The sequence below is a fragment of the Leucoraja erinacea genome, chromosome 10 (genome assembly GCF_028641065.1).
Source record: "Leucoraja erinacea ecotype New England chromosome 10, Leri_hhj_1, whole genome shotgun sequence".
Taxonomy (NCBI): Eukaryota; Metazoa; Chordata; class Chondrichthyes; order Rajiformes; family Rajidae; genus Leucoraja; species Leucoraja erinaceus.
The window spans coordinates 58,938,319-58,960,435 of record NC_073386.1 but is presented as its reverse complement, the minus strand read 5'-3'; the positions used below and the strand labels follow the sequence as shown (position 1 = coordinate 58,960,435).

At 42.1% G+C, this 22,117-nt stretch overlaps 2 protein-coding genes across 4 annotated transcripts in view; one reads left to right on the top strand and one right to left on the bottom strand.

The window, feature by feature from the left end:
- Window positions 1-7,713, top strand: part of clcc1 (chloride channel CLIC-like 1) — a 35,774-nt gene extending 28,061 nt beyond the window's left edge. The window contains exon 10 of one of the 2 annotated variants that reach the window (XM_055642433.1): window positions 6,999-7,713. In XM_055642433.1, coding sequence (XP_055498408.1) covers window positions 6,999-7,040 — 42 coding nt within the window. In that variant the 3' untranslated portion in view covers window positions 7,041-7,713. Of the gene's footprint in view, window positions 1-2,990; window positions 4,093-6,998 lie in introns of those variants that run through there. The other variant, XM_055642434.1, reaches the window with a different exon arrangement.
- A 379-nt stretch (window positions 7,714-8,092) lies between these two features.
- Window positions 8,093-22,117, bottom strand: part of LOC129701275 (G-protein-signaling modulator 2-like) — a 50,802-nt gene continuing 36,777 nt past the window's right edge. The window contains exons 11-15 of one of the 2 annotated variants that reach the window (XM_055642432.1): window positions 19,764-19,834; window positions 18,377-18,565; window positions 17,083-17,233; window positions 14,601-14,818; window positions 8,093-13,100 (exon numbers count right to left, since the gene is read on the bottom strand). In XM_055642432.1, the coding sequence (XP_055498407.1) occupies window positions 12,927-13,100; window positions 14,601-14,818; window positions 17,083-17,233; window positions 18,377-18,565; window positions 19,764-19,834 (803 nt within the window). In that variant the 3' untranslated portion in view covers window positions 8,093-12,926. Of the gene's footprint in view, window positions 13,101-14,600; window positions 14,819-17,082; window positions 17,237-18,376; window positions 18,566-19,763; window positions 19,835-22,117 lie in introns of both variants that reach the window. The other variant, XM_055642431.1, reaches the window with a different exon arrangement.

Below are 22,117 nucleotides of genomic sequence, written 5' to 3'. Positions count from 1 at the left end.
AGGAGACTTTTGGGTAGGCACATGGATGTGTTGGGAATGGAGGCATGTGGATGAACGAATGAATATGTTTATTGGCCAAGTATTCACATACTAGGAATTTGCCTTGGTGCTCCGCCCGCAAGTAACAACATGGCATACAGTGACATCAACTACAAGCAGATAAGATTTGGTCTCGGCATTGTGTTTGACACAGTCATTGTGGGGCAAACGGCCACTACCTGTATTGTACTGTTCTATGTTCTAAAAACACATAAGACTGGTAAAGAACATTCACTCAATGTGTTGAGAGAGAAACTAGTTCTGCCATTTGTATTATCATATCTGTGTACTTTTGTTGGACTTTTAAATGTAAGAATATTACAGAAGTACACACATAAATATTGGTGGCCATAACTCGGGATGGCCTGTACTGCTCCGATCAGATTTTGTTTTCAGTAAGTTCTCAGCAAACTGAACACAGCGTATTACAGTACAGGAGGCCATTCGGCCATGGAGACCATGGTAGTCCAGCATTCTGATTTCAGATACAAATGCAGATTAGTTTATTCTCATACATACCATTCTTGGAAACAGGCCCTTCAACCCAACTTGCCCACACCAACCAATATGTCCCTTTACACTAGTTCCACCTGCCTGTATTTGGCCCACATCCTTCTACATCTATCCTATCAACATACCAGTTTGTATGTGATAAAACCTGCCTCAATTACTCCTGTCAGCTCCTTTCATACACCCACCACTCTTTGTGTAAAAACGTAGCCCCTCAGGTTCCTATTGAACCTTTCGACTTAAGCCTTTGTCCTCTAGTCTTAATTCCCTACTTGGGGTAAGACTCTTGTGCATTTGCCCTATCTAATCCTTTCATGATTTTATACACATCTATAAGATCACCCTCATCCTACCCTGCTTAACCTCTCCCTATAGCTCAGCCCCTTGAGTCCTGGCAACATCTTTGTAAATCTTCTCTGCACCCTTTCCAGCTACACATCTTCCCTATAACATGGTGACGAAAACTGAGCACAATACTCCAAATGTGGCCTCACCAATGTCTTGTCCAATTATAACATAACCTCCCAACTTCTTTACCCAATAGTCTGACTGATGACGACAAGAAAGCCTTCGTGACCTGTGACGCCTCGTTCTAGGAACTATGCACCTGTACCCTGGGTTCTTCCGTGTTCAAGAAGGAACTGCAGATGCTGGAAGATCGAAGGTACACAAAATTGCTGGAGAAACTCAGCGGGTGCAGCAGCATCTATGGAGCGAAGGAAATAGGCGACGTTTCGGGCCGAAACGTCGCCTATTTTCTTCGCTCCATAGATGCTGCTGCACCCGCTGAGTTTCTCCAGCAATTCTGTGTACCCTGGGTTCTTCTGCTCTACGCACTCCCCAGACCCCTGCCATTCACTCCGTAGGTCCTGTCCTGGTTTGCCTTGCAACATGCAACACCTCCCACCTCTCTGTATTAAACCTCAGCCATCCCTCAGCCCACCTGCACAACTGATGAAGATCCAGTTGCAATTTTCGACAACCATCTTCACTATCTACAATACTATCCATTTTAGTGTCATCTTTAAATTTACTGATCATGTCTTAGAAACATAGAAAATAGGTGCAGGAGGAGGCCATTTGACCCTTCGAGCCTGCACCGTCATTAATTGTGATCATGGCTGATCATCCACAATCAGTAATCCGTGCCTGCTTTCTCCCCATATCCTTTGATTCTGCTAGTCCCTAGAGCTCTATCTAACCCTCTTTTAAATTCATCCAGTGAATTGGCCTCCACTGCCCTCTGTGGCAGAGAATTCCACAAATTCACAACTTTGGGTGAAAACGTTTTTTTCTCATCTTAGTTTGAAATGGCCTCCTGTTTAGTCTTAGGCTGTGGCCCCTGGTTCTGGACTCTGTCATCATTGGGGAAAATGTTCCTGCATCTAGCTTGTCCATTTCTTTTATAATTTATATACGTTTCTATAAGATTTTATACGTTTCTATAAGAAACGCACGTTTCTTGTACTTTCTCATCCAAATTATTTATCTAGATGAAAACAGCAATGGGCCCAGCACCGAATCCCAAGGCACACCACTAGTCACAGGCCTCCAGTCTGATAAACAACCTTCCACCATCACCCTCTGCTTCCTTCCATGAAGTCAGTTTTCTATCCATTCAGCTATTTCTCCTTGGATCCCATGCGATCTAACCTCCCAGAGCAGCGGACCCTAGTCAAATGCCTCGCTGAAATCCATATACCCAACATCTACAGCTCTGCCCTCATCAAACATTTAAGTCACATCTTCAAAAAAACTCAATTGGATTTGTGAGAAATGATCTCCCACGTACAAAACCATGCTGACTATCCCTAATCAGCCCTTGTCCATCTAAATGCGTGTATATCTTATCCATCAGAATATTCTCTGGTAGCTTTCAGACTACAAATGTAAGGTTCACTGGCCTACAGTTCCTAGATTTTTCCCTGCAACCCTTAAATAGAGACACAACCTTCACCACCCTTGCAGTCTTCTGGTACATCATCTGTATTTAATAATTATTTATGAGCCAGGATGTTTAGGCGCTAAAAAAACTCTGAAATAGACAGGCAAAAAGGCACGGAAAAGGCATTTAGTGACAAAAAAGACGTGTATTTTCACCACCAAAATATGGTTAAAAATGATAATATAAAGGTATTCTACATTAAATGACCAAGGTTGCCTGGTTGCACATAATTACTAGCATTTTGTTTCAAATTATCTGGTGTTATAATATGCCATCTGTCAGACAGAATATGCTTCAGTTGAGAAAACGTCTTTCTACCCCAGCAGAGGTCACTGGTGCATACCTGAAACAAGCTACCAACTCTATATTCATGTTGATATCTTTGCATTACAACTACCTTTGAGAACTTGAGCTATGTTTTTTATTTCTTCAAGATCTTTGTTGGCTAAAATCATTCTCTCACATTTTCCTTGTTTGTCTTTACCTACATCGCCAGGAATTTTACGGATATCATCAGTTACTTTGTTGAAAACCTGCAAGTTATTCACTAATGTTTCGCCACGTTTCTCAAGGGAAGTAATAGCTTGTGGGAAGTTTGCAAAATTGGAAGCAACAAACACAAGATCGCGGTGGAGGGACTTTTTCTGCATGATTTCACTGGCGATCCTGACTGCAGCAGATTCTTTTTCTTCAAAACAGTTGACGATTTATTTTATCTTTTCAAAATTTGCAGCGTAGTAGAGTACAACAGAGAGCCATGTACCCCACCTAGTCAAAACAGGCTGAGGTGGTAGCGGAATCTTGGGTGCCATTTCCTTGAAAAACTGCACACGTGACGGTGCTTTGAGGAAGATTTTCTTGATATTGGAAACTAGGTGATCAACATTTGGGAACAAGCTACGTCAGGGGTTGACAATTCTATGAAGTCATTGAGCTAAGCATGTCAAAAAAACTTTAAGAGCACGAGCAGCTTTTTTCATGTACGGAGCTGCATCAGTCACAAACGGAAGAACATTCTCGTGTTTTATACCTTCTGGCCAAAATACAGCAAGTGAAGATGTAAACAACTGAGAAATAATTGTGCTGTTTGACTTCTCCAATACTTCTGATGTCAACAAATACTCCTTTGATGGTTGACCTGCATCCAGTGTACCGATGACCACATTGGCAACATATCTCCCCACAGCATCGGTTGTCTCGTCTATTGAGATCCATATTTTGTTGCATGCAACTTCATCTCTAATTTTCTGCACAATGTTGAAGTTGCCATCAACATACTTTTTCAGTAATGATGATTCGCTTGGTATATGTTCCTCTGTGTATTTCTCTAAAAAATAACTCTTTTGAGGGATTTGTTTTCCAATTTTCACATTGGAATTCCAGCATCAATGAATGCCTTGCTCGAAAACTCAGATTTACGACTGGAGCCAGCAGTAAATGTAGTGAGGAGACGAGCTTGGGTATTTCGCTTGGGTAGTCTACACCCCAGAGGTATCAACATTGACTTCTCTAATTTTAGATAGCCCTTGTCTTGTCCCTCCTCCCCTTCCCAGCTCTCCTTCCAGTCCTACTGTCACTGCCTCTTCCTATCTTCCCCCTCCCCCTCCCCCCTACCCCCCCACATCAGTCTGAAGAAGTGTCTCGACCCATTTATGGCAAAATCCTGGCTCTACTCATAAATCTCAGCCAGAGCACCTGCAATCTCCTCTCTAGCTCCCCAATGTCTTTGGATGTATCTGATCGGGCCTGAGTGATTTGTCTTCCTTCAAATGCGTTAGGACCTTCAGCAGCTCCTCGGCTGTAAGACTGACTGTTGTCAAGACACTTTCATTGACTGCTTCAAGTTCCCAGGTCCTCATGTCTTTCTCCACAGTAAAAACAGAGGAGAAATACTCATTGAAAACCTTGCCCACCTCGTGTGACTCCACAGATTGGACCACTTTAATTCCTGTACTATTCTCTGTCTAGTTACCCCTTTTCCCTTAGTAAAATCTCTTAAGATTATCCTTAATATAATCTGACTGAGATATCTCCTGTCCCCTTTTTGCACCAACTTGCCTTTTTTAGTGTACTCCTCGGTTTTTGAAATTCCTCCAGGGATATACGATCCCAGCTGCCTATACCTGCTACATGCCTCCTTCTTATTCTTGACGAGAGCTTCAATTTCTCCTCATCCACGTTTCCTTGCACCCACCTACCTTGCCCTTTACTCTACCAAGAACATGCATATCCTCGACTCGTCAGCACACCTTTGAACACATCCAATTTTCCAGGCCTTTTCTGCTACTATCAACTCGAACGAGTTCCCGTCTAATACCTTCAATAATCCTCATTGGAAATCAAGGGATGTGGAGCTAGTGGAGTAAACTGCCACTGAGGAGAAAGGTCTCCCATGATTTATTGGATGACAGAGCAGGCATGAGATGCCAAATATTTTTATTTCATTTTCCTAATTGCCAGTGACTACTTTATTTTGCATCTGCAATGAAGTGATGTTTTGTCTATCATTAATTATTGCTGGAAGTCACAACTTCTATTGTTTTTTCACCAGTATTACTGTATCGGGTGAGTCATTCCTTTAAGTACATTGATTTTGGTGAGTGTGCAAATTTTTTGTATGGTTTCTCCTCCTCTTGACATTAGGTTTATGAGAATGATCCGAGGGATGAAGGGTTTTATCATTGAAACTTACTGAATAATGAAAGGCCTAGATAGAGTGGGTGTGGAGAGGATGTTTCTACAAGTGGGAGAGTGAAGGACCAAAGGGCAAGCTCAGCAAAGATTTTTTTGAGCCAGACAGTGGTAAATCTGCGGAAGCCATGTCTTTTGAGATTCTTGATTAGTACGGGTGTTAAAGGTTACGGGAAGAATGGGGTTGAGAGGGAAAGATAACGCAACCATGATTGAATGGCAGAGTACTCGATTGGCCATATGACCTACATCAGCTCCTCTGACATGAACGTGATTGGGTTAACGTGTGAGGAGTGTTTGATGACTGGAGCCTATGATGATGCTACCTTATTGTCACTTGAACCTAGCTAGGTGCAGTGAAATACTTTCCTTCTGCATACAAAGTACACAAGAGTCACCACAAAGGCATCGACTAAGTTACAAAAAGTACTCATCACTTCTGCCCCCCCTCTCCTTTTTTGTTCTTGGCGTCAATTGCCATCCATTTCGGCCCATCCTCCCCATCTCCGGCCCAGACCACCTCGCGTCCACCACTCTTCCGACATCTGACAAGTCGGACCTGCTTGCTGGGAATGTCCCGGCCCACTGCTCGCTGGGAGTTTAAATGGACGAGGGGGGAATCTCATTGACATCTATTGGATAATGACAGGCTTAGATAAAGTGGATGTTTCCAGTAATGGAAGAGTCTAGAGCCAGAGGGTACAGCCTCAGATTAAAAGGACGTCCATTTGGGATGGTGGTGTTGGGTGGTAAAGAAAGCTTTTGGTGTGCTGGCCTTTATAAATTAGAGCATTGAGTATAGAAGTTGAGATGTAATGTTAAAATTGTACAAGGCATTGGTGAGATCAATTCTGGAATATGGTGTACAATTTTGGTCGCCTAATTATAGGAAGGATGTCAACAAAATAGAGTACAGAGGAGATTTACTAGAATGTTGCCTGGGTTTCAGCAACTAAGTTACAGAGAAAGGTTAAACAAGTTAGGTCTTTATTCTTTGGAGCGCAGAAGGTTAAGGGGGGACCTGATAGAGGTCTTTAAAATGATGAGAGGGATAGACAGAGTTGACGTGGAAAAGCTTTTCCCTTTGAGAATAGGGAAGATTCAAACAAGAGGACATGACTTGAGAATTAAAGGACATAAGTTTAGGGGTAACATGAGGGGGAACTTCTTTACTCAGAGAGTGGTAGCTGTGTGGAATGAGCTTCCAGTGAAGGTGGTGGAGACAGGTTTGATTTTATCATTTAAAAATAAATTGGATAGTTATATAGACGGGAAAGGAATAGAGGGTTATGGTCTGAGTGCAGGTAGAGTAGGGGAGTAGGACTAGGGGAGAATACGTGTTCGGCACGGACTAGAAGGGCTAGATGGTCTGTTTCCGTGCTGTAATTGTTATATGGTTATATGGTGATGAGGAGGAATTTCTTCAGTCAGACTGGTGAATCTGGAATTCATTGCTTCAGATGGCTGCAAGACATTTGGGTATTTTTAAAGCAGAGATTTATAGGTTCTTGATAAGTAAGGGTGTTAAAGGTTATGGGGAGATGGCAGAAGAATGGGGTTGAGAGGGAAAATTAGATCAGCCATGATTGAATGGCAGGTAGACTCGATGGTCTAAATGGACTAATTTTGCTCCCATGTCTTGTGGTCTTTGAATGATCTTTGAAATAAAGGTTTAAACGTTTTCCAGAAAATCGTCCCAATTTAGCATATATAAAACATAATGTGGATAGAGCAACATGTCTTCCAATTATAGATACAATGAAAAGTGACTATTTTTAATGCTTTGGGTAGAATAATGCTCTTTGTTCTGTAGGATTTCAACAATCTAGACTCTGGACAGAATCATGGAACATGAAGACTCATGTTGCAGAAATCACGTTAGTTATAGCATGTAACATACCCTGTAATAATAATTGGTGATTAGAAATTTATGCTGACATATGAGACACGCCATCATTTAAGATTGGCATGATATAAAACCCAATGCAATTTCTCGTTATTGCTACATTTTTGAAATTTTAATGTAAGTTCTCTCTAGAGAATGTAAATGAAACTTACATTCTCTAGTAGTGCTGACACATCACTGATCTATTTACATCAGTGCTGCCATGCAATTTAAATATCTTTAACAATACTCCAAGTTTGGCTAATGATTATTTTAAAGAGTTGGCATAACTTTCTAATTTTAGACCTCAGTTATTTATAGCGTGATAGTTTCACATTTTCCTTAAAGATCAAAAATGCCATGTATTTTATTTTGTCAAATTTCATCTCACTGTGATACCTGCTGAGATGTATACACGTTTCAATGTCTCTGTTCCTGCAATCTTTAGTATACACTTATGCATTGTAGTAAGGATGGAATGCAATATAATTTCACGTATTTCAATAAGATTACATTTCTGATATTTTAAGTCAGATCTTTTGGCCCTGCCTACATGAAGTACCTTGATCTTCTATACTAAAAACAACACAAGAAAACCGTGATGGGGTTGGGAGTTGCAATGTGTGGGGGTGGGAGTTGCTTTCCCATATGAAGAGTGAGACTGGTGGTCACACTTCGCCTCAACATGAGACTCCACCCAGATACAAATGCAGTGAACATTAAATGGTTTGTAACAAAATTTAATCAACTTCTCAACTGGTAACTCATGCCGAAATGATTGAAGGCTTCACCTATCCAAATGTTGTGAATATTTCAATAGACAAGCCTGGATTTTTCACTGATGATCATTGCATTAATCCACATACATTTAATGGTGAAAGTTGTCAAAAAACATGTCCCTAGTTTTTGTAGCATCCAAATAGGTTAAATTGTACATTTGTACCATTTACATTGTTCCAATCGCCCAGTCTAATTGGCCACACAGCTTTTATCCTGACTCAGACAAATGAGAGAGCAAACCATATTCTTATTTTTTTTTACTGTAGATGTAACAAATGTCATGATTTCAGATTAGCACCCTACTTTGTTTGAAGAAATGTACATCTGTTTGCACTGAAACCTAAGATAATTCACTGTCATTATTTATCCAAGAATACAAACGCAGCTTGTAACACTATACTACTGTTATTAAGTGAATATTAAGCTATTCAACTATCAGTGAAGCTATGTCAATGAGTAATTTATTTTCCAAAATCACAAGCTTGGGATCCTCTGTAAATCTTTACTGCACAATAGGTCAGGCATTTTAATGTTCAATAATCAACTCCTACTGCTATGTATTTTGGAAAATTAAGACTCAAGAAATAAGTTTACAGTACAAATATTTTGAATAACGCTAAATAAATCAATTATGGGAATGTTTGAACATTTGTAAGATACATCATTAACAATTTCTTAATCCAGTGGTAAACATTTTGATTTAAATTTAAAACTCAATCTCTTGCTTTTCTACATACATATTTCTAAAGTTTATCCACACAATTATGTTTTTGATAATGATATTCAAAACTGTACTACTAAAATGTATACATTTTATTCCCCAATTGTAATCAAGGATACAATAAATGATCAGGAGTTGAATTCAAAGCATTAAGCTAAACTTCATTTTCAAAATTGTCACATTCCCAAGCACTACAACAAATAAAGCATTTTCAGTCACACTGACATTATTAATGCATAATTCAGCAATAAATGTTTATCAAGAATAATCATATTTCTTTCCGATACAATTACAAAGAAAGCCCTAAAATTCTGTACAATTTAAAGTAGGTACCTTGAAACTGAGAAAGAGTAAAAAGACTAGCACTTGGTAGCTCAATGTTCTATGGTAGAGGTGCTTCTGGACAGAAGTGAGAGTAAAAGAGGAGGGGGGAGGGGATGCATTATTGGTTAAGGAGGATGTCACGGCAGCAGTCAGAGGGGACATTACACATGGTGCGTCTAGTTAGGTTATATGGGTGGAGCTGAGGAACAAGAAAGGGATGATCACCTTGTTGGAGGTGTACAACAGGCACCCAAATAGTCAACAGGAATCAGAAGAACAAATATGCCAGGAGACTGCAGGCAGCTACATGTCTAATAAGGTTGTTGTAGTAGGCGATTTTAATTTTCCCAACATTGATAGGGAATGTCATAGTGCAAAAGGTTTAAACGCCTTTTTCACGGGGCGACTTGACACAAGAGGTAACCAGAGTTTAACATCGCGGGAACCTCGTGCGATAACAGTACGGCATTTATGGACCACCGTGGCGCTAATGGCAGGTAATCGTGTAACTTGGGTACTCGGGAGAAACGAGCAAGCTTGAATTTCTCCAAGAGTGACTTGTACACTTGTGGTTGAGCATTGCAACATTTTATGAACGTAGTGACCAGTGTGATATCCGTAGTAACTCTTGCGGTTACCGTGGGAACTCCTGCGAACGGTAAACCCGGAAGCTGGACAGAGGGGACAGAAGGTGAGTAAAAAAGGTGGTCTCAATGTCGCCAATGGAACATGTGTCCATCGAGGACGTCCCACCTCATTGTCATTGTTGAAGAATCTTTTTAACAGGAACACGCAGAGATGGCTCCCAGAAAAGCTCAAAGAAAGGTGGTAAAGCGTGTCAGAAAGGTTTTAGCCATGCAGGAGAATGAGGAGGAGACGCAGCAAGAGAGACAGGTGGTGAGGCAACAGGAGATGCCAGAGATAACTGAGTTGGATGATCAGCCATGATCATATTGAATGGCGGTGCAGGCTCGAAGGGCCGAATGGCCTACTACTGCACCTAATATCTATGTTTCTATAACACTGCCTGTGGGTTTCTTGGAGCAGGGAGAGGGTGAGCAAGGTGGATTTCAGATTACCTCGCCGTTGTAGGAATAGCCTCTACAGACGCTTCTGTAAAGGGAAGATGGCAGGCCATATAACTTCTCCAGGGAACAAGAGGGGGAACTTGCAGAATGGTACCAATTTAATGAGATTCGCTACGATAAATCCAGAGAGGATTATAGAAACAGGGAGAGAAAACAGAACCTGCTGGAGACGAAGGCTGCGGAGTATCCCGGGTGCTCATGTGAGTATATATAATGATATATCAGTTCATCAACAGGAGAACCATTTAATGTTATCCAAGATTTAAAAACATACAATGCTATAGATGTAAAAGTGCTGTTTTTGCAGTTAACTTAAACTTCTCTTATAAGTCTGTCTGTGCCCTGCAGCTGCAAAGTAAAAAAGTCGCAGACAGCTTTTACACCCTTTGTGTTTGAGGTTGGAATCATGTCTCTAAGAGCCATAAAATAAATTATGACATAATTTGCGTCACGTGATGATTTAATTACACTTGACAGTTTACAATGTTCATTCAAGATTTAACGGGAAAGCTCAGGAGACAGACAAGTCACTCGCACAAATAACAGAAATGCCGAGTACCGTGGGAACTCTTTGTCTACCCCCCCCCGTTATATCGTATGATATCGTGCTAGACCACGACCACTTCACTCTGGTCACATCTTGCGTCAAGTCGCCCCGTGAAAAAGCCCCATTAGATGGGGTGAATTTGTCAAATGTGTTCAGGAAAGTTTCCTCCAGCAATATTTTTAGGGCCCGACACGGGAGATGGCAAGGAACTGCTGATGCGGAGTCTGATGAAGGGTCACCTATTCCTTTTATCCAAAGATGCTGTCTGACCTGAAGTTACTCCAGCTTTTTGTATATCTACAGGAGATGGCAACACTGGATCGAGTCTGGGGAAATTGAGAGGGGCAAGTGGAAGAAGTGTTCATGGAGGAGCCATTTGGGACCAGCAACCACTGTTTTATTAGGTTTAAGATGATTATGGATAGGGACAGAGCAGGCCCACGAGTTAAAATGCTAAATTGGGGCAAGGCCAACTTTGAGGGTATGAGACAGGAACTCGCTCAAGTAGATTGGAGCAGGTTGTTTGATGGGAAAAAAAACGTCGGGAAAGTGGGATGTTTTTTTAAAGAGTGTGCTATATTCAAGAAGGGCTGCAGGGTAAAAGCTGGGTATTACAGGCCAATGAGTGGCCGGAAAGTTACTACAGAGTATTCTGTATGCATTTAGATGGACAAGGGCTGATTAGGGAGAATCAACATGGTTTTGTATGTGGGAGGTCATCATGACACAAATCGGATTGGTTTCATCGACCTTTTTGGTCACATCTTCAAAAAGTTCAGAGCTGTAGACATTGTATACATAGACATACAGTAAGGCTGCTCTGGATGGTTAGATCTCATGCGATCTAAGGAGAGATAGCTGAATGGATAGAAAAGTGGCTTTATGGAAGAAGACAGAGGGCTGGAGGCCTGTATCTAATGCTGTGCCTCAGGGTTCGGTGCTGGCCCCATTGCTGTTTATCATCTATATCAATGATTTGGATGAGAACGTATGCGGCATGGTTAGCAAGTTTGCAGATGACACAAATTGGTGGTATGGAAGATAGTGAAGATGGTTGTCAAAACTTCTAGTATGGTCTTGATCAGTTAGGCAGGTGGGCTGAGGAATAGTTGATGGAATTTTATACAGATATGTGAGGTTGCATTTTCGGAGTACTAACATGGGCGGGACATACACAGTGAACGGTAGGGCTCTGGGGAGTGTTGTAGAGCAGAGGGATCTAGGAGTACAGGTACATAGTTCGTTGAAAGTGCCATCACAGGTAGATAGGGTGGTCAAGAAGGCTTTTGGCACATTAGCCTTCATCAGTCAGAGCATCGAGTATAGAAGTTGGGAGGTCATGTTGCAGTTGTATAAGACGTTGGTGAAGCTGCATTTAGAGTAATGTGTTCAGTTATGTGCACTATGTTATAGGAAAGATGTAAAGGGTGCAGAGAAGATTTACAAGGATATTGCCAGGACTAGAGAGTGTGAGCTATAGGGAGAGGTTGAGTAGGCTGAGACTCTATTCCTTGGAGTGCAGGAGGATGAGGGGTGATCTTATAGTGTATAAAATCATGAGAGGAATAGATCGGGTATATGCCAAGAGCAGGGGAATCGAGGACCAGAGAACATAGGTTTAAGGTGAGGGGGGGGATAGATTAAATAGGAATCTGAGGAGTAATCTTTTCACAGAAAGGGTGGTAGGTGTATGGAAAGAACTGCCAGAGGAGGCAGGTACTATTGCAACATTTAAGAAATATTTGGACAGAATAGGAGGGATATGGGCCAAAAGCAGTTAGGCGGGACATGTTGGCCGGGGTGGGCAAGTTTCCACGCTGTGAGACTCTGATTCTATTAAGACCAAGACTGCCAGCACAAGACTTAATTAAGGCTACACTTTTGTACATTTGAAAATAGTTCCATTTATAAATATCAATTATATTCTGCAGTTATTGATTAAAAAAAAGTCACGGAAGACCCCAAAATAAGTAGTGTACATTTTTCTGCTAATTAGAACATAATTATGTTTGCTGGTAACTCAACATTTCTCCATCTACAACACGTAAAACTACAAATGAAGATAATCCTATTCCTGTTAGGATCATCTGAAGATGAAGTGCTTTCAACTGAACGATAATGCTGGCATATTCTTCAATCAGGCCGTGTGACTGCACAGGAACCGAGATGTTTCCAGTTTACTGTTTAGAACCTTCTGTTAAGTTACATTCCTGTGAAATATTTCCAGGCCAGTTAAAAAAAAAAAAAACAAACCTCAAGCAATTGAGAATTCAAAGTAAACTTTCGGCCAAAATCCCAGGTTGCTAACAAACCAAAGTGCATTGTGAATTTTACCCACTCCCATTCATTCCTCATGAAGACTTGGCATTTGAATTGCCGATAAATACGCCTTTATTTCAGTGGGATGAATTCCTCTTGGTTTCCTCACGTGAAGGAAGTGTTACACGTTGTTCATTCATTCGCCTGGCCTGACATCGAAGGATCAGGCTGAAGAAGTCTTCGTCAGGAACAGTTACACATTTATGTACAAATTGAGGCGGTGTACTTCTCTGATCATCCAGCCTGCAGCTCTGGTGAAATGTACAAGAAATACTTTCACAACATGCATTCTTTTTCCAAAAGTTACTTAAAATTGGTGCTTACAAGTAAATCTTTTACCATTGCAAAATACAGTTTGATAATATAACTCAATTCACAAAGCTGTATTTATTTTACAAGGCAGATAAAATGTATGTGTAAAGATATTGTTTGCAGACAAACTGCAGATTGTTTAATTTGGAAGAACTTGGACCAGGCAGCACATATGGATGGAAACAGACAGATTACTTTTATGTTCAGGTTCTTTCTTCACATTCATGTTCATAAGTGATAGGAGCAGAATTAGGCCATTCAGCCCATCAAGTTTACTCTGTCATTCAATCATGGCTGATCTATCTCTCAACTTCAATTCTCATGCCTTCTCCCCACAACCCCTGGCACAGATGAAGAAGAGGGGAGGTACAAAAAAATGAACAAAAGGGTCGAGGCAAGAGATAGCCAGTGACGGGTGAATCTAGGAAAGGAAGGTTGGTTGGCAGATGAGTCAGGTGGGAGAAGAAATGGGTAGAGATAGTGAACAAAGCTGGATCTGATGTGGAGGAGACAAACGGGTGCAAACTGATCAGAAAGGAAGGTAGGATCGAAATACAATAGCCGGATGGATGGATGGTGGGCAGAAAAGGTGGGGGGAGATGGAGGACCCAGATTAAGGAGGGATAGGTGGTAAAGGATGTGAAGAAGGGGAAAGGAGTTTGGAGTCGCAGACAGGGGGCAGTGGAAAGAAAGGTATGTGTGAGAGGGGGAAAGCTGGGAAGCAGAGGTAGACATCCTTTGGAGGTGTTTATGGGACAGGGGAACATATTTAAGAAATCGGAAGGGCACAAAGGAAGCAGAAGATAACAGATATAAATTAAGGAGAATCCAAAGAGATTTTATGTATATTCAGGAAAGGAGGATAACCAGAAAGCACATAAAGGACGCACAGAAATCAATGTGTGGAGCCACGGGAGATGGGGAAATGCATTATACACTCTGTGACTGAAATTGGTCAAATCCATTTTGAGATGTTCATACAGCTTCTACTTTAGACACTTTTAATTATGGTGTTTTATTCCAGTCTAAAAGGTATTTATTTGCCTTAAAATTGCTTGCATTTAATCTTTAGTAATTCTTACATTAAGATTACTCAACTTGGATCAGGTACCGTGCTAGAGAAATTCTAGTTCATATTGAGAAATTACATCTATGATTAAAATGCATCATTGGAGGTGAATCTGTGGAATTTTTTGCCACAAAAGACTGGAGGCGAAGTCAGTGGATATATTTAAGGCAGAGATGGATAGATTCTTGATTAGTACAGGTGTCAGAGGGTGTACAGAGAAGACAGGAGAATGGGGTTGAGTGGGAAAGATAGATCAGCCATGATTAAATGGCAGAGTAGACTTGATGGGCCGAATGGCCTTATTCTACTCCTGTCACTTATGACCTTACGACTTGTGATGTTGAAACATTTTTGAAAGAAAGCTACTTACTTGACATTTTAAGAGCATGTCAAAGAAAGGATCGTCTGGATGCTTGCGGTCACCACTGATCAAATGGCTGTCAATGGTGTGGCTATTATCCTGCTTCAGTCGCAAGCCAGGAAGACTGCCGCTGCTCGCACGTTGATCATCTAATCGACGGCTCTGCGAACCAGCAAACCGGTCCAAAAACTCTTCAGTCTGTGTTGAGACAACTGACGTGGAGCGAGCTGAAATGAGATAATACTGAAACTTAATAATCACTAAATGTATCTCAATGAAGAACCTAATTACACATTTATCTTTGCAGGCTTCGTTGTCATCTTCTAGCTAGCAATGATCTATTCTAAATTTTCCTTCAACTTCCTCCCCTTTGATGTCTCATTTTCACACCTTACCCATCCATATTGCTGTCTCCCTCTTCTTTAACTCTCAGTCTGAAGGGTCTTGACCCAAAATGTCACCCATTCCTTCCCTTCAGAGCTGGTGCCTGAACGGCTGAGTTACTCCAGCGCTTTGTATCTCGCTTCGGTGTAAACCAGCATCTGCAGTTCCTTCCTGCACAAGAACAACTTTCAGCTGGATTTGCAATTTGTATTTAAAGGTCACGGGCCCTACTGGAAAAGTACATAACCGCGTAGCATTCTAAAGTGAATTAATATCACTCAACAACTCTAGATCAGAAAATCTGCACCAGTCCCCGGGTGCCCGGTAATTGGAGTACTTGGTCATTTAATTTAATAGTTGCATACATATTGACCCAAGCCAATCTTCAAAGTGGCAAACATTGCCCTGTCCATCACAGGGTTGTCACTTTCTTCCATCCAGTCCATCTTCAAGGAACTGCAGGTGCTGGTTTACATAAAAGGACACAAAGTGCTTGGGTAACTGCGGGTCAGGCAGCATCCCTGGAGATGTTTCGTGCCAAGACCCTTCTTCAGGCTCGTGGTGCATTACATCAGGAAGGCTGGAGGTACACGTAAGAGATCGAGAACCTAACGTCATAGCATCAGGACACCAGCCTAGCCCTTAACGTCAGCAAGGCAGCAGAGTTGGTTGTTGACCCACAGAAACGAGGGGATCAACACAACCCTGTCTTGAATGGAACTGCTGCAGAGGTGGTCACTTGGCAGCCTAACCTAGTCCCTTCAGGTGAACACAAAACCAAATCAGCATATTTACTTAAGATAAGAGTTGGCATGTTCATAAGGATTCTCCCAACTTTTGCAAATGTGCTATAGAACCCATTCTCGCATGATGCATGGTATGGCAACTGTTGTGCTCTTGTCCACCTGAACCTGCAGAGTGGTGAATGCAGCTCAGTCCATCACAGGCTGGCCACTTCCTTCCATCCAGTCCATCTTCACAGTGCGTTGCAAGAGGAAGACTGCGAGTATCGCCAAAGATGCCTATCGTCCTGGCCTTTCCCTTTTCTCTCTTCTTGGAGAAGATGCAGGAGTTTGAGAGCTTAGGCGTCCAAACTTGAAAATAGCTTCTTCCCTGCTGCTCAAACTCCTGAAGCAATCACTTCTTTCACATCCCATTCCTTGAGGTAGCCATGTAAGATCATAAGATCATGTGAGATTAGGCCATTCGGTCCATGAAGTCTACTCCGCCATTCAATCATGGCTGATCTATCTCTCCCTTTGAACTTCATTCTCCTGCCTACTCCCTATATAACCTCCGACACCTGTACTAATCAAGAATCTATTTGTGCCTTAAATATATCCACTGACTTGGCTTCTGTGGCAAAGAATTCCACAGATTCACCACCCTCTGACTAAAGAAATTCCTCCTCATCTCCCAGAACATCCTTTAATTCTGAGACCTCTAGTCCAAGACTCTCCCACGAGTGGAAACATCCTACCCGTTATCTACTTTGGTTATACCATTATTTTACTTCAATATTCTTTTGCATTATATTATTGTACGATTTTACACCCATTGTTGTATTTATTGTTAAGTTTAACATTAATGTATACTATTTACTCTGACCTATGAACAAGGTATTTTATATAATAATAATCTAATCTGAATTGACCATTTTTACCCCACAAGATTGAGGCAAAGTCAATAATTACAAGTGAAGTTAAAACTGCTTGCTGAAATCTCCACCACCTCAAAACAATTAATCTTATTTAAAAAGTCTCCAAACTAAACAACCGTTAATCAGATGTATATTTGAAGAGCACAACAAACAGCACTCAGAGGACCAGCATGGTGCACTGCTAAGGATTTTGCTGCAGATGGCAACAAGCCACTTGCAAACGATGGAACAGGTGTTCCTCTACTCAGATGTACAACTAGTCCATGCTGCAGTAAATGCAGCTGCAGAAATGTGGCATTTTGCAAATTTACAACTAAATAAATTAAATAGAGAATTCTTCTGCTGAGCTGGCAAGCACTGGCTCGGAAGCCCCTAGCCGTTCCAAAGTTTGGCTGAATACAAACTTAATTCAGGCATAAAGTCAGGAAGATTAAAAGGCACACTCACCTACGGGTTTTGTTGGTGCAGATGAGGCAGACACTGCCTTCATTGCACAACTCTGCCTGACTGTCAATGAACATCGCTGATCGTCCATTCGATTACTCTGGAACCGACTCAATAAGTCAAAGAAGCTTTCATCAGCTGTACTTGAACCCATCTTCTGAAATTAAATTTTAGAAATCACTATTATTTGCCCATGCTGACCAAGATGCCCCATCTACACTAGTCTCACCTATGTGCATATACTTCCATACCTATCCATGGACCTGTCCAAATGCCTTTCAAATATTGTTATCATCAACATGCATCTGCCTCAACCACCTCCTCGGGCAGCTCATTCCATATACCCACCACTCTGTGTGCAAACGTTGCTCCTCAGGTTCGTATTAAATGTTTCCCCTCTCACACTAAACCTATGTCCTCTGGTTCTCGATTCCCCTAGTGTGGGTAAAAGTCACATTTACCATTTATAATCCCAGGTGGGAGAGATGAATGAAGGAATGGTTTGAAGGAGCAGTCTCTGCAGAAAGGAGTAGCGATGGGAAGACGGGATTGGTGGTGTGGCCATGTTTAAAATGTTCAAAGATTTAAATAGACCACTGTGGCACCACGTCCAGGAGAGCACAAAAGTATTTTTTATTTACTTGCAGACATTTTTCAAATTAAGTCATAAAGGCATCATTTGTGCATTCAGGAATCCTTCTTTTCCCAATCTCCTCTCAACCTATTTCCCAAATCATACATAATCCTTTACCAAATTATAGAGCATGAAATTTCCCTTTTGGTGGAGTGCTGTTAAATGCACAAATATTAATCAGATTATTCAAGATGAACATTCTTTTGCAAATGGTGGGAGCGTTTGAGAGAAGCCATCCATTTAGAAACATAGGAAATATGTGCAGGAGGAGGCCATTCGGCCCTTCGAGCCAGCCTCGCCATTCATTGTGATCGTAGCTGATCGTCCCCAATCAATAACCCGTGCCTGCCTTCTCCCCATATCTCTTGATTCCACTAGCCCCTAGAGCTCTACCTAACTCTCTCTTAAATCCAACCAGTGACTTGGCCTCCATTGCGCTCTGTGGCAGGGAATTCTGCATCAATAACGATAAGTTCCCTTGCTTATACCACATGTTCTAGATCCAAGATTCCGAGTTAGTAATCCAGTGGAGATTTGGTACTGAGTGGTACTTGGAATTCAAAGCGCTCTAATTAAGAATTCAGTATGTTCTGCATAATTTAGCAAACAAATAACCGGGCTTAATTCAGCAAACCCAGAAACTAAATAAAGAAAACCGCTTACCTTTTGTGGGATATGACCTTTGCCGTCATTTTTCACCATGGAATTACTGGTATCTTTAAGAACGTTTGCAGATGAACTGTTACTTTTATGCTTTTTTCCCCTGAATCGATTTATAAACAGCAACTTAGTTGATTGCTTCCAAAGGGTAGGTTTCTGTTTTGTGTGAGTCTCACTCTTCCAACTCTGACCCTAGACAAAGTTCAGTTCATCATTACAAAACCTGCACATCAAAATACTTTAAAAAAATTATAAATGTGGCAGCCTCCACACGTCATCTTCCAACCAATTCAACAAATAATGTCTCCACCAAAGAAGTCTTCTGTCTCTAATCAACATTCTGAAGGGACTGTTCACTCAACATCCAAACCCTTTACCACATAAGCAGAGAGATGTCACATCAACCCTTTCAAGGGCAGCACAGTGGCACAGCGGTAGACTTGCAGCCTTAAAGCGCCAGAGATCCAGACTCCAGGTGCTGTCTATATAGTTTGTACGTTTTCCCCGTGAGTGTTCTCAGATCTTCGGTTTCCTCCCACTCTACAGGTTTGTAGGTTAATTGGCTTGGTATAAATGTATAAATGGAGGCAGCATGTTGATGGGGGTGGGAACATAGAAAATAGGTGCAGGAGTAGGCCATTCGGCCCTTCAAGCCTGCACCGCCTTTCAATATGATCATGGCTGATCATCCAACTCCGTATCCTGTACCTGCCTTCTCTCCATACCCCCTGATCCCTTTAGCCACAAGGGCCACATCTAACTCCCTCTTAAATATAGCCAATGAACTGGCCTCAACTACCTTCTGTGGCAGAGAATTCCACAGATTCACCACTGTGTGAAAAATGGAAAGGTGCAGAACAAGTTGTGTGCATAAGTCACAACCACAATTACTTGGCAAACAACAAGTAGTGTAACTCTAACCTCCAGTATCTATTACCTCTTGAAAGTGGTGGATATAAATGGTATCCTCCTCCCAAAGGCCATATCCTTGCAACATTTTTGTTATTGGATTAAAAGGTTTACAGTGGCCAATAAACTTACCAACGCATGCCTTTGGAATGCAGGAGGAAACCAGACACTTGGTCACAGGAAGGAAGTGTAAACTCGCCACAAACCACCCATGGTTTGGATTGAACCCAGGCCTCTGGCACTAGCTGCACCACTGTGCTGCCCCAATTGTCCAACACTTCTACATCTCTCCATCTCCGGCCTTTCTGCAGCCAGTTTTACTTTGCACCACTGTTGACAGCAATGCCTCAAATGTCTGGGAATCAACCTCCTCAAAGACTTTACGCTTCTTTAAAACCCTCAAGGAATGTTTTTTTTTCCTCCGCCTTATGAAATAGTACGAGCTTCTCCAATATTGCCAGAAATTTTTAAACGCCCATACCTTTTCTGCTGATAACTTCAGTAATTCCATTTTCTCCATACTCTGCCTAAGGTCCAGTCTTGGTCGAGCACCTTGAAAGAGCAACAAAAGGTTAACTGTCTTTAGTCCTGCTTTCATCCTTGGACATTAAAGGCACCATCTATAACTGTGAAGGAAGGATCTGCAGATGCTAGTTTATACTGAAGATACACAAAATGCTGGAGTAACTCAGCGGGTCAAGCAGCATCTCTGGAGGAAAGGACTAGGTGACGTTTCTGATCGAGACCCTAAGCTTCACCCTTTCCTTCTCTCCAGAGATGCTGCTTGCCCGCTGAGTTACTCCAGCATTTTGTGTCTATCTTCACCACCTACAACTGTCCAAATATACATCCTCTTATTTTCTCTTGCAGCCACTTTCAAAGATTGATTAACTAGTTTAGTTTAGAGATACAGGGCGGAAACAGGCTCTTCGGCCCACCGAGTCCGTGCCGACCAGCGATCCCCACACACTAACACTATCCTACACACACACTAGGAACAATTTACATTAATACCAAGCCAATTAACCTACAGACCTGTGCGTCTTTGGAGTGTGGGAGAAAACTGAAGATCTCAGAGAAAACCCACGCAGGTCACAGGGAGAAGGTACTAACTCCGTACCTTCTCCCAGTGCAGGGAGAAGGTACAGCGCCTGTAGTCAGGAATGAACCCGGGTCTCTGGCGCTGTAAGGCAGCAACTGTAGCGCTGTGCCACCGTGCTGCCGGTACTGTAACTACTGTACTTGCAAGTGCTGATCCATTTAAGCATTACCATGCACACAGATAATTGGTGCATCTCTACCATTACCAATTGTTGAAAGATCACCAGTTTCATCCCACTGGCAGCTTAATCATTGAAGGAGTAGTATCAGAGGAGCTGGAGGCTGATAGAGCAGTGGAAAAGGGGCAGTCTGCATCATTAACACTGCTAAACGCTGCTTCCAATATGAATTCCATGGAAGGAAGAGGTAGGTGATTAGTAGCCCAGGGCCATGGGAGCAGCCACATGTCAAACACAGGCTACAGGTAGGATAAATGTTGTGGTGTCTTGCCAAAGGAGGGAAATCTGCGCATCAGTACCCCCTCAGGGGAATTTGACAGGATGATATTATGCGAAGGATGGTGGAATGCACGAAAGCTGGCAAGTAGTCAGGCTGGCCTGACCAATTACATCAGATTGCAAGGATTATGAGGGAGTCTGCTCGGAGGTGTCATCCACTTCAATGTCACTATCTCATTCTGCAGTGTATAGGAAGGAACTGCAGATGCTGGTTTAAACCAAAGATAAACACAAAATGCTGGAGTAACTTAGCAGGACAGGCAGCATCTCTGGAGAGAAGGAACGGGTGATGTATCAGGTCGAGACGTGTCTGAAGAAGGGTCTCGACCTGAAAAGTCACTCATTCTGTCGTCTTGTGAACAAACACTCACTTGACAAGGAAGCACAGGCTGATGCTGTCCAAAGTCCCAGGCAAAGTAGGTGGGTTCAGTATGTTTTAGAACAATATGTTTTAGCTCATTGTACATGGATAGAACAGGTTTGGAGCTACATGGACCAAAGATGGGAAAAGTGTACCTGGGACATGAGGTGAAAGATGAAGAAAACTTTTTCACCCAGAGAATCTGCCACAGAAGGCAGTGGAGGCCAATTCACTCGATGTTTTCAAGAGAGAGATAGATTTAGCTCTTAGGCCCAAGGGAATCAAGGGATATGGTGAAAAATCCCAAATTGGTTATTGATTTTGGATAATCAGCCATGATCATATTGAATGGCTCGAAGCAGGGGCGGAAAACCCAGGGGGGCCACGTCCCCCCCCCCCATGCTTTGAGAGGTGGGGGACATCCCCCCCCCAAGTTTTTGTGATCCCGATTTTAAAATCGCCGTTTTTAGCGCTGGATTGAGCCTCCGAAGCCTCGTGTGTGCGCGTGGCCGCCAAAACATTGTATCCCCTGTCCCCACCATGTTTTGATAGCGAGTTCCGTTCTTGGCTCGAAGGGCTGAAGGGCCTACTCCTGCACCTATTTTCAATGGGCAATGTGGGCACGTTGGGCTGAAGGGCGTGTTTCCACACTGTATCACTCTATGACTGTGTACTTTGCCAACCAAGTGTAGTGCCCCATGACTTTTGATGTCTATGGAATGTGGACTTGAGTCAAGATTAAACTTTTAAACATCTATTTATTTAGTTTTCCATTAGAGTATTCATTTGTAGTTCAAAAGAAAATACAGTGCCCTCCATAATGTTTGGGACAAAGACCCATCATTTATTTATTTGCCTCTGTACTCCACAATTTGAGATTTGTAATAGAAAAAAAAACACACGTGGTTAAAGTGC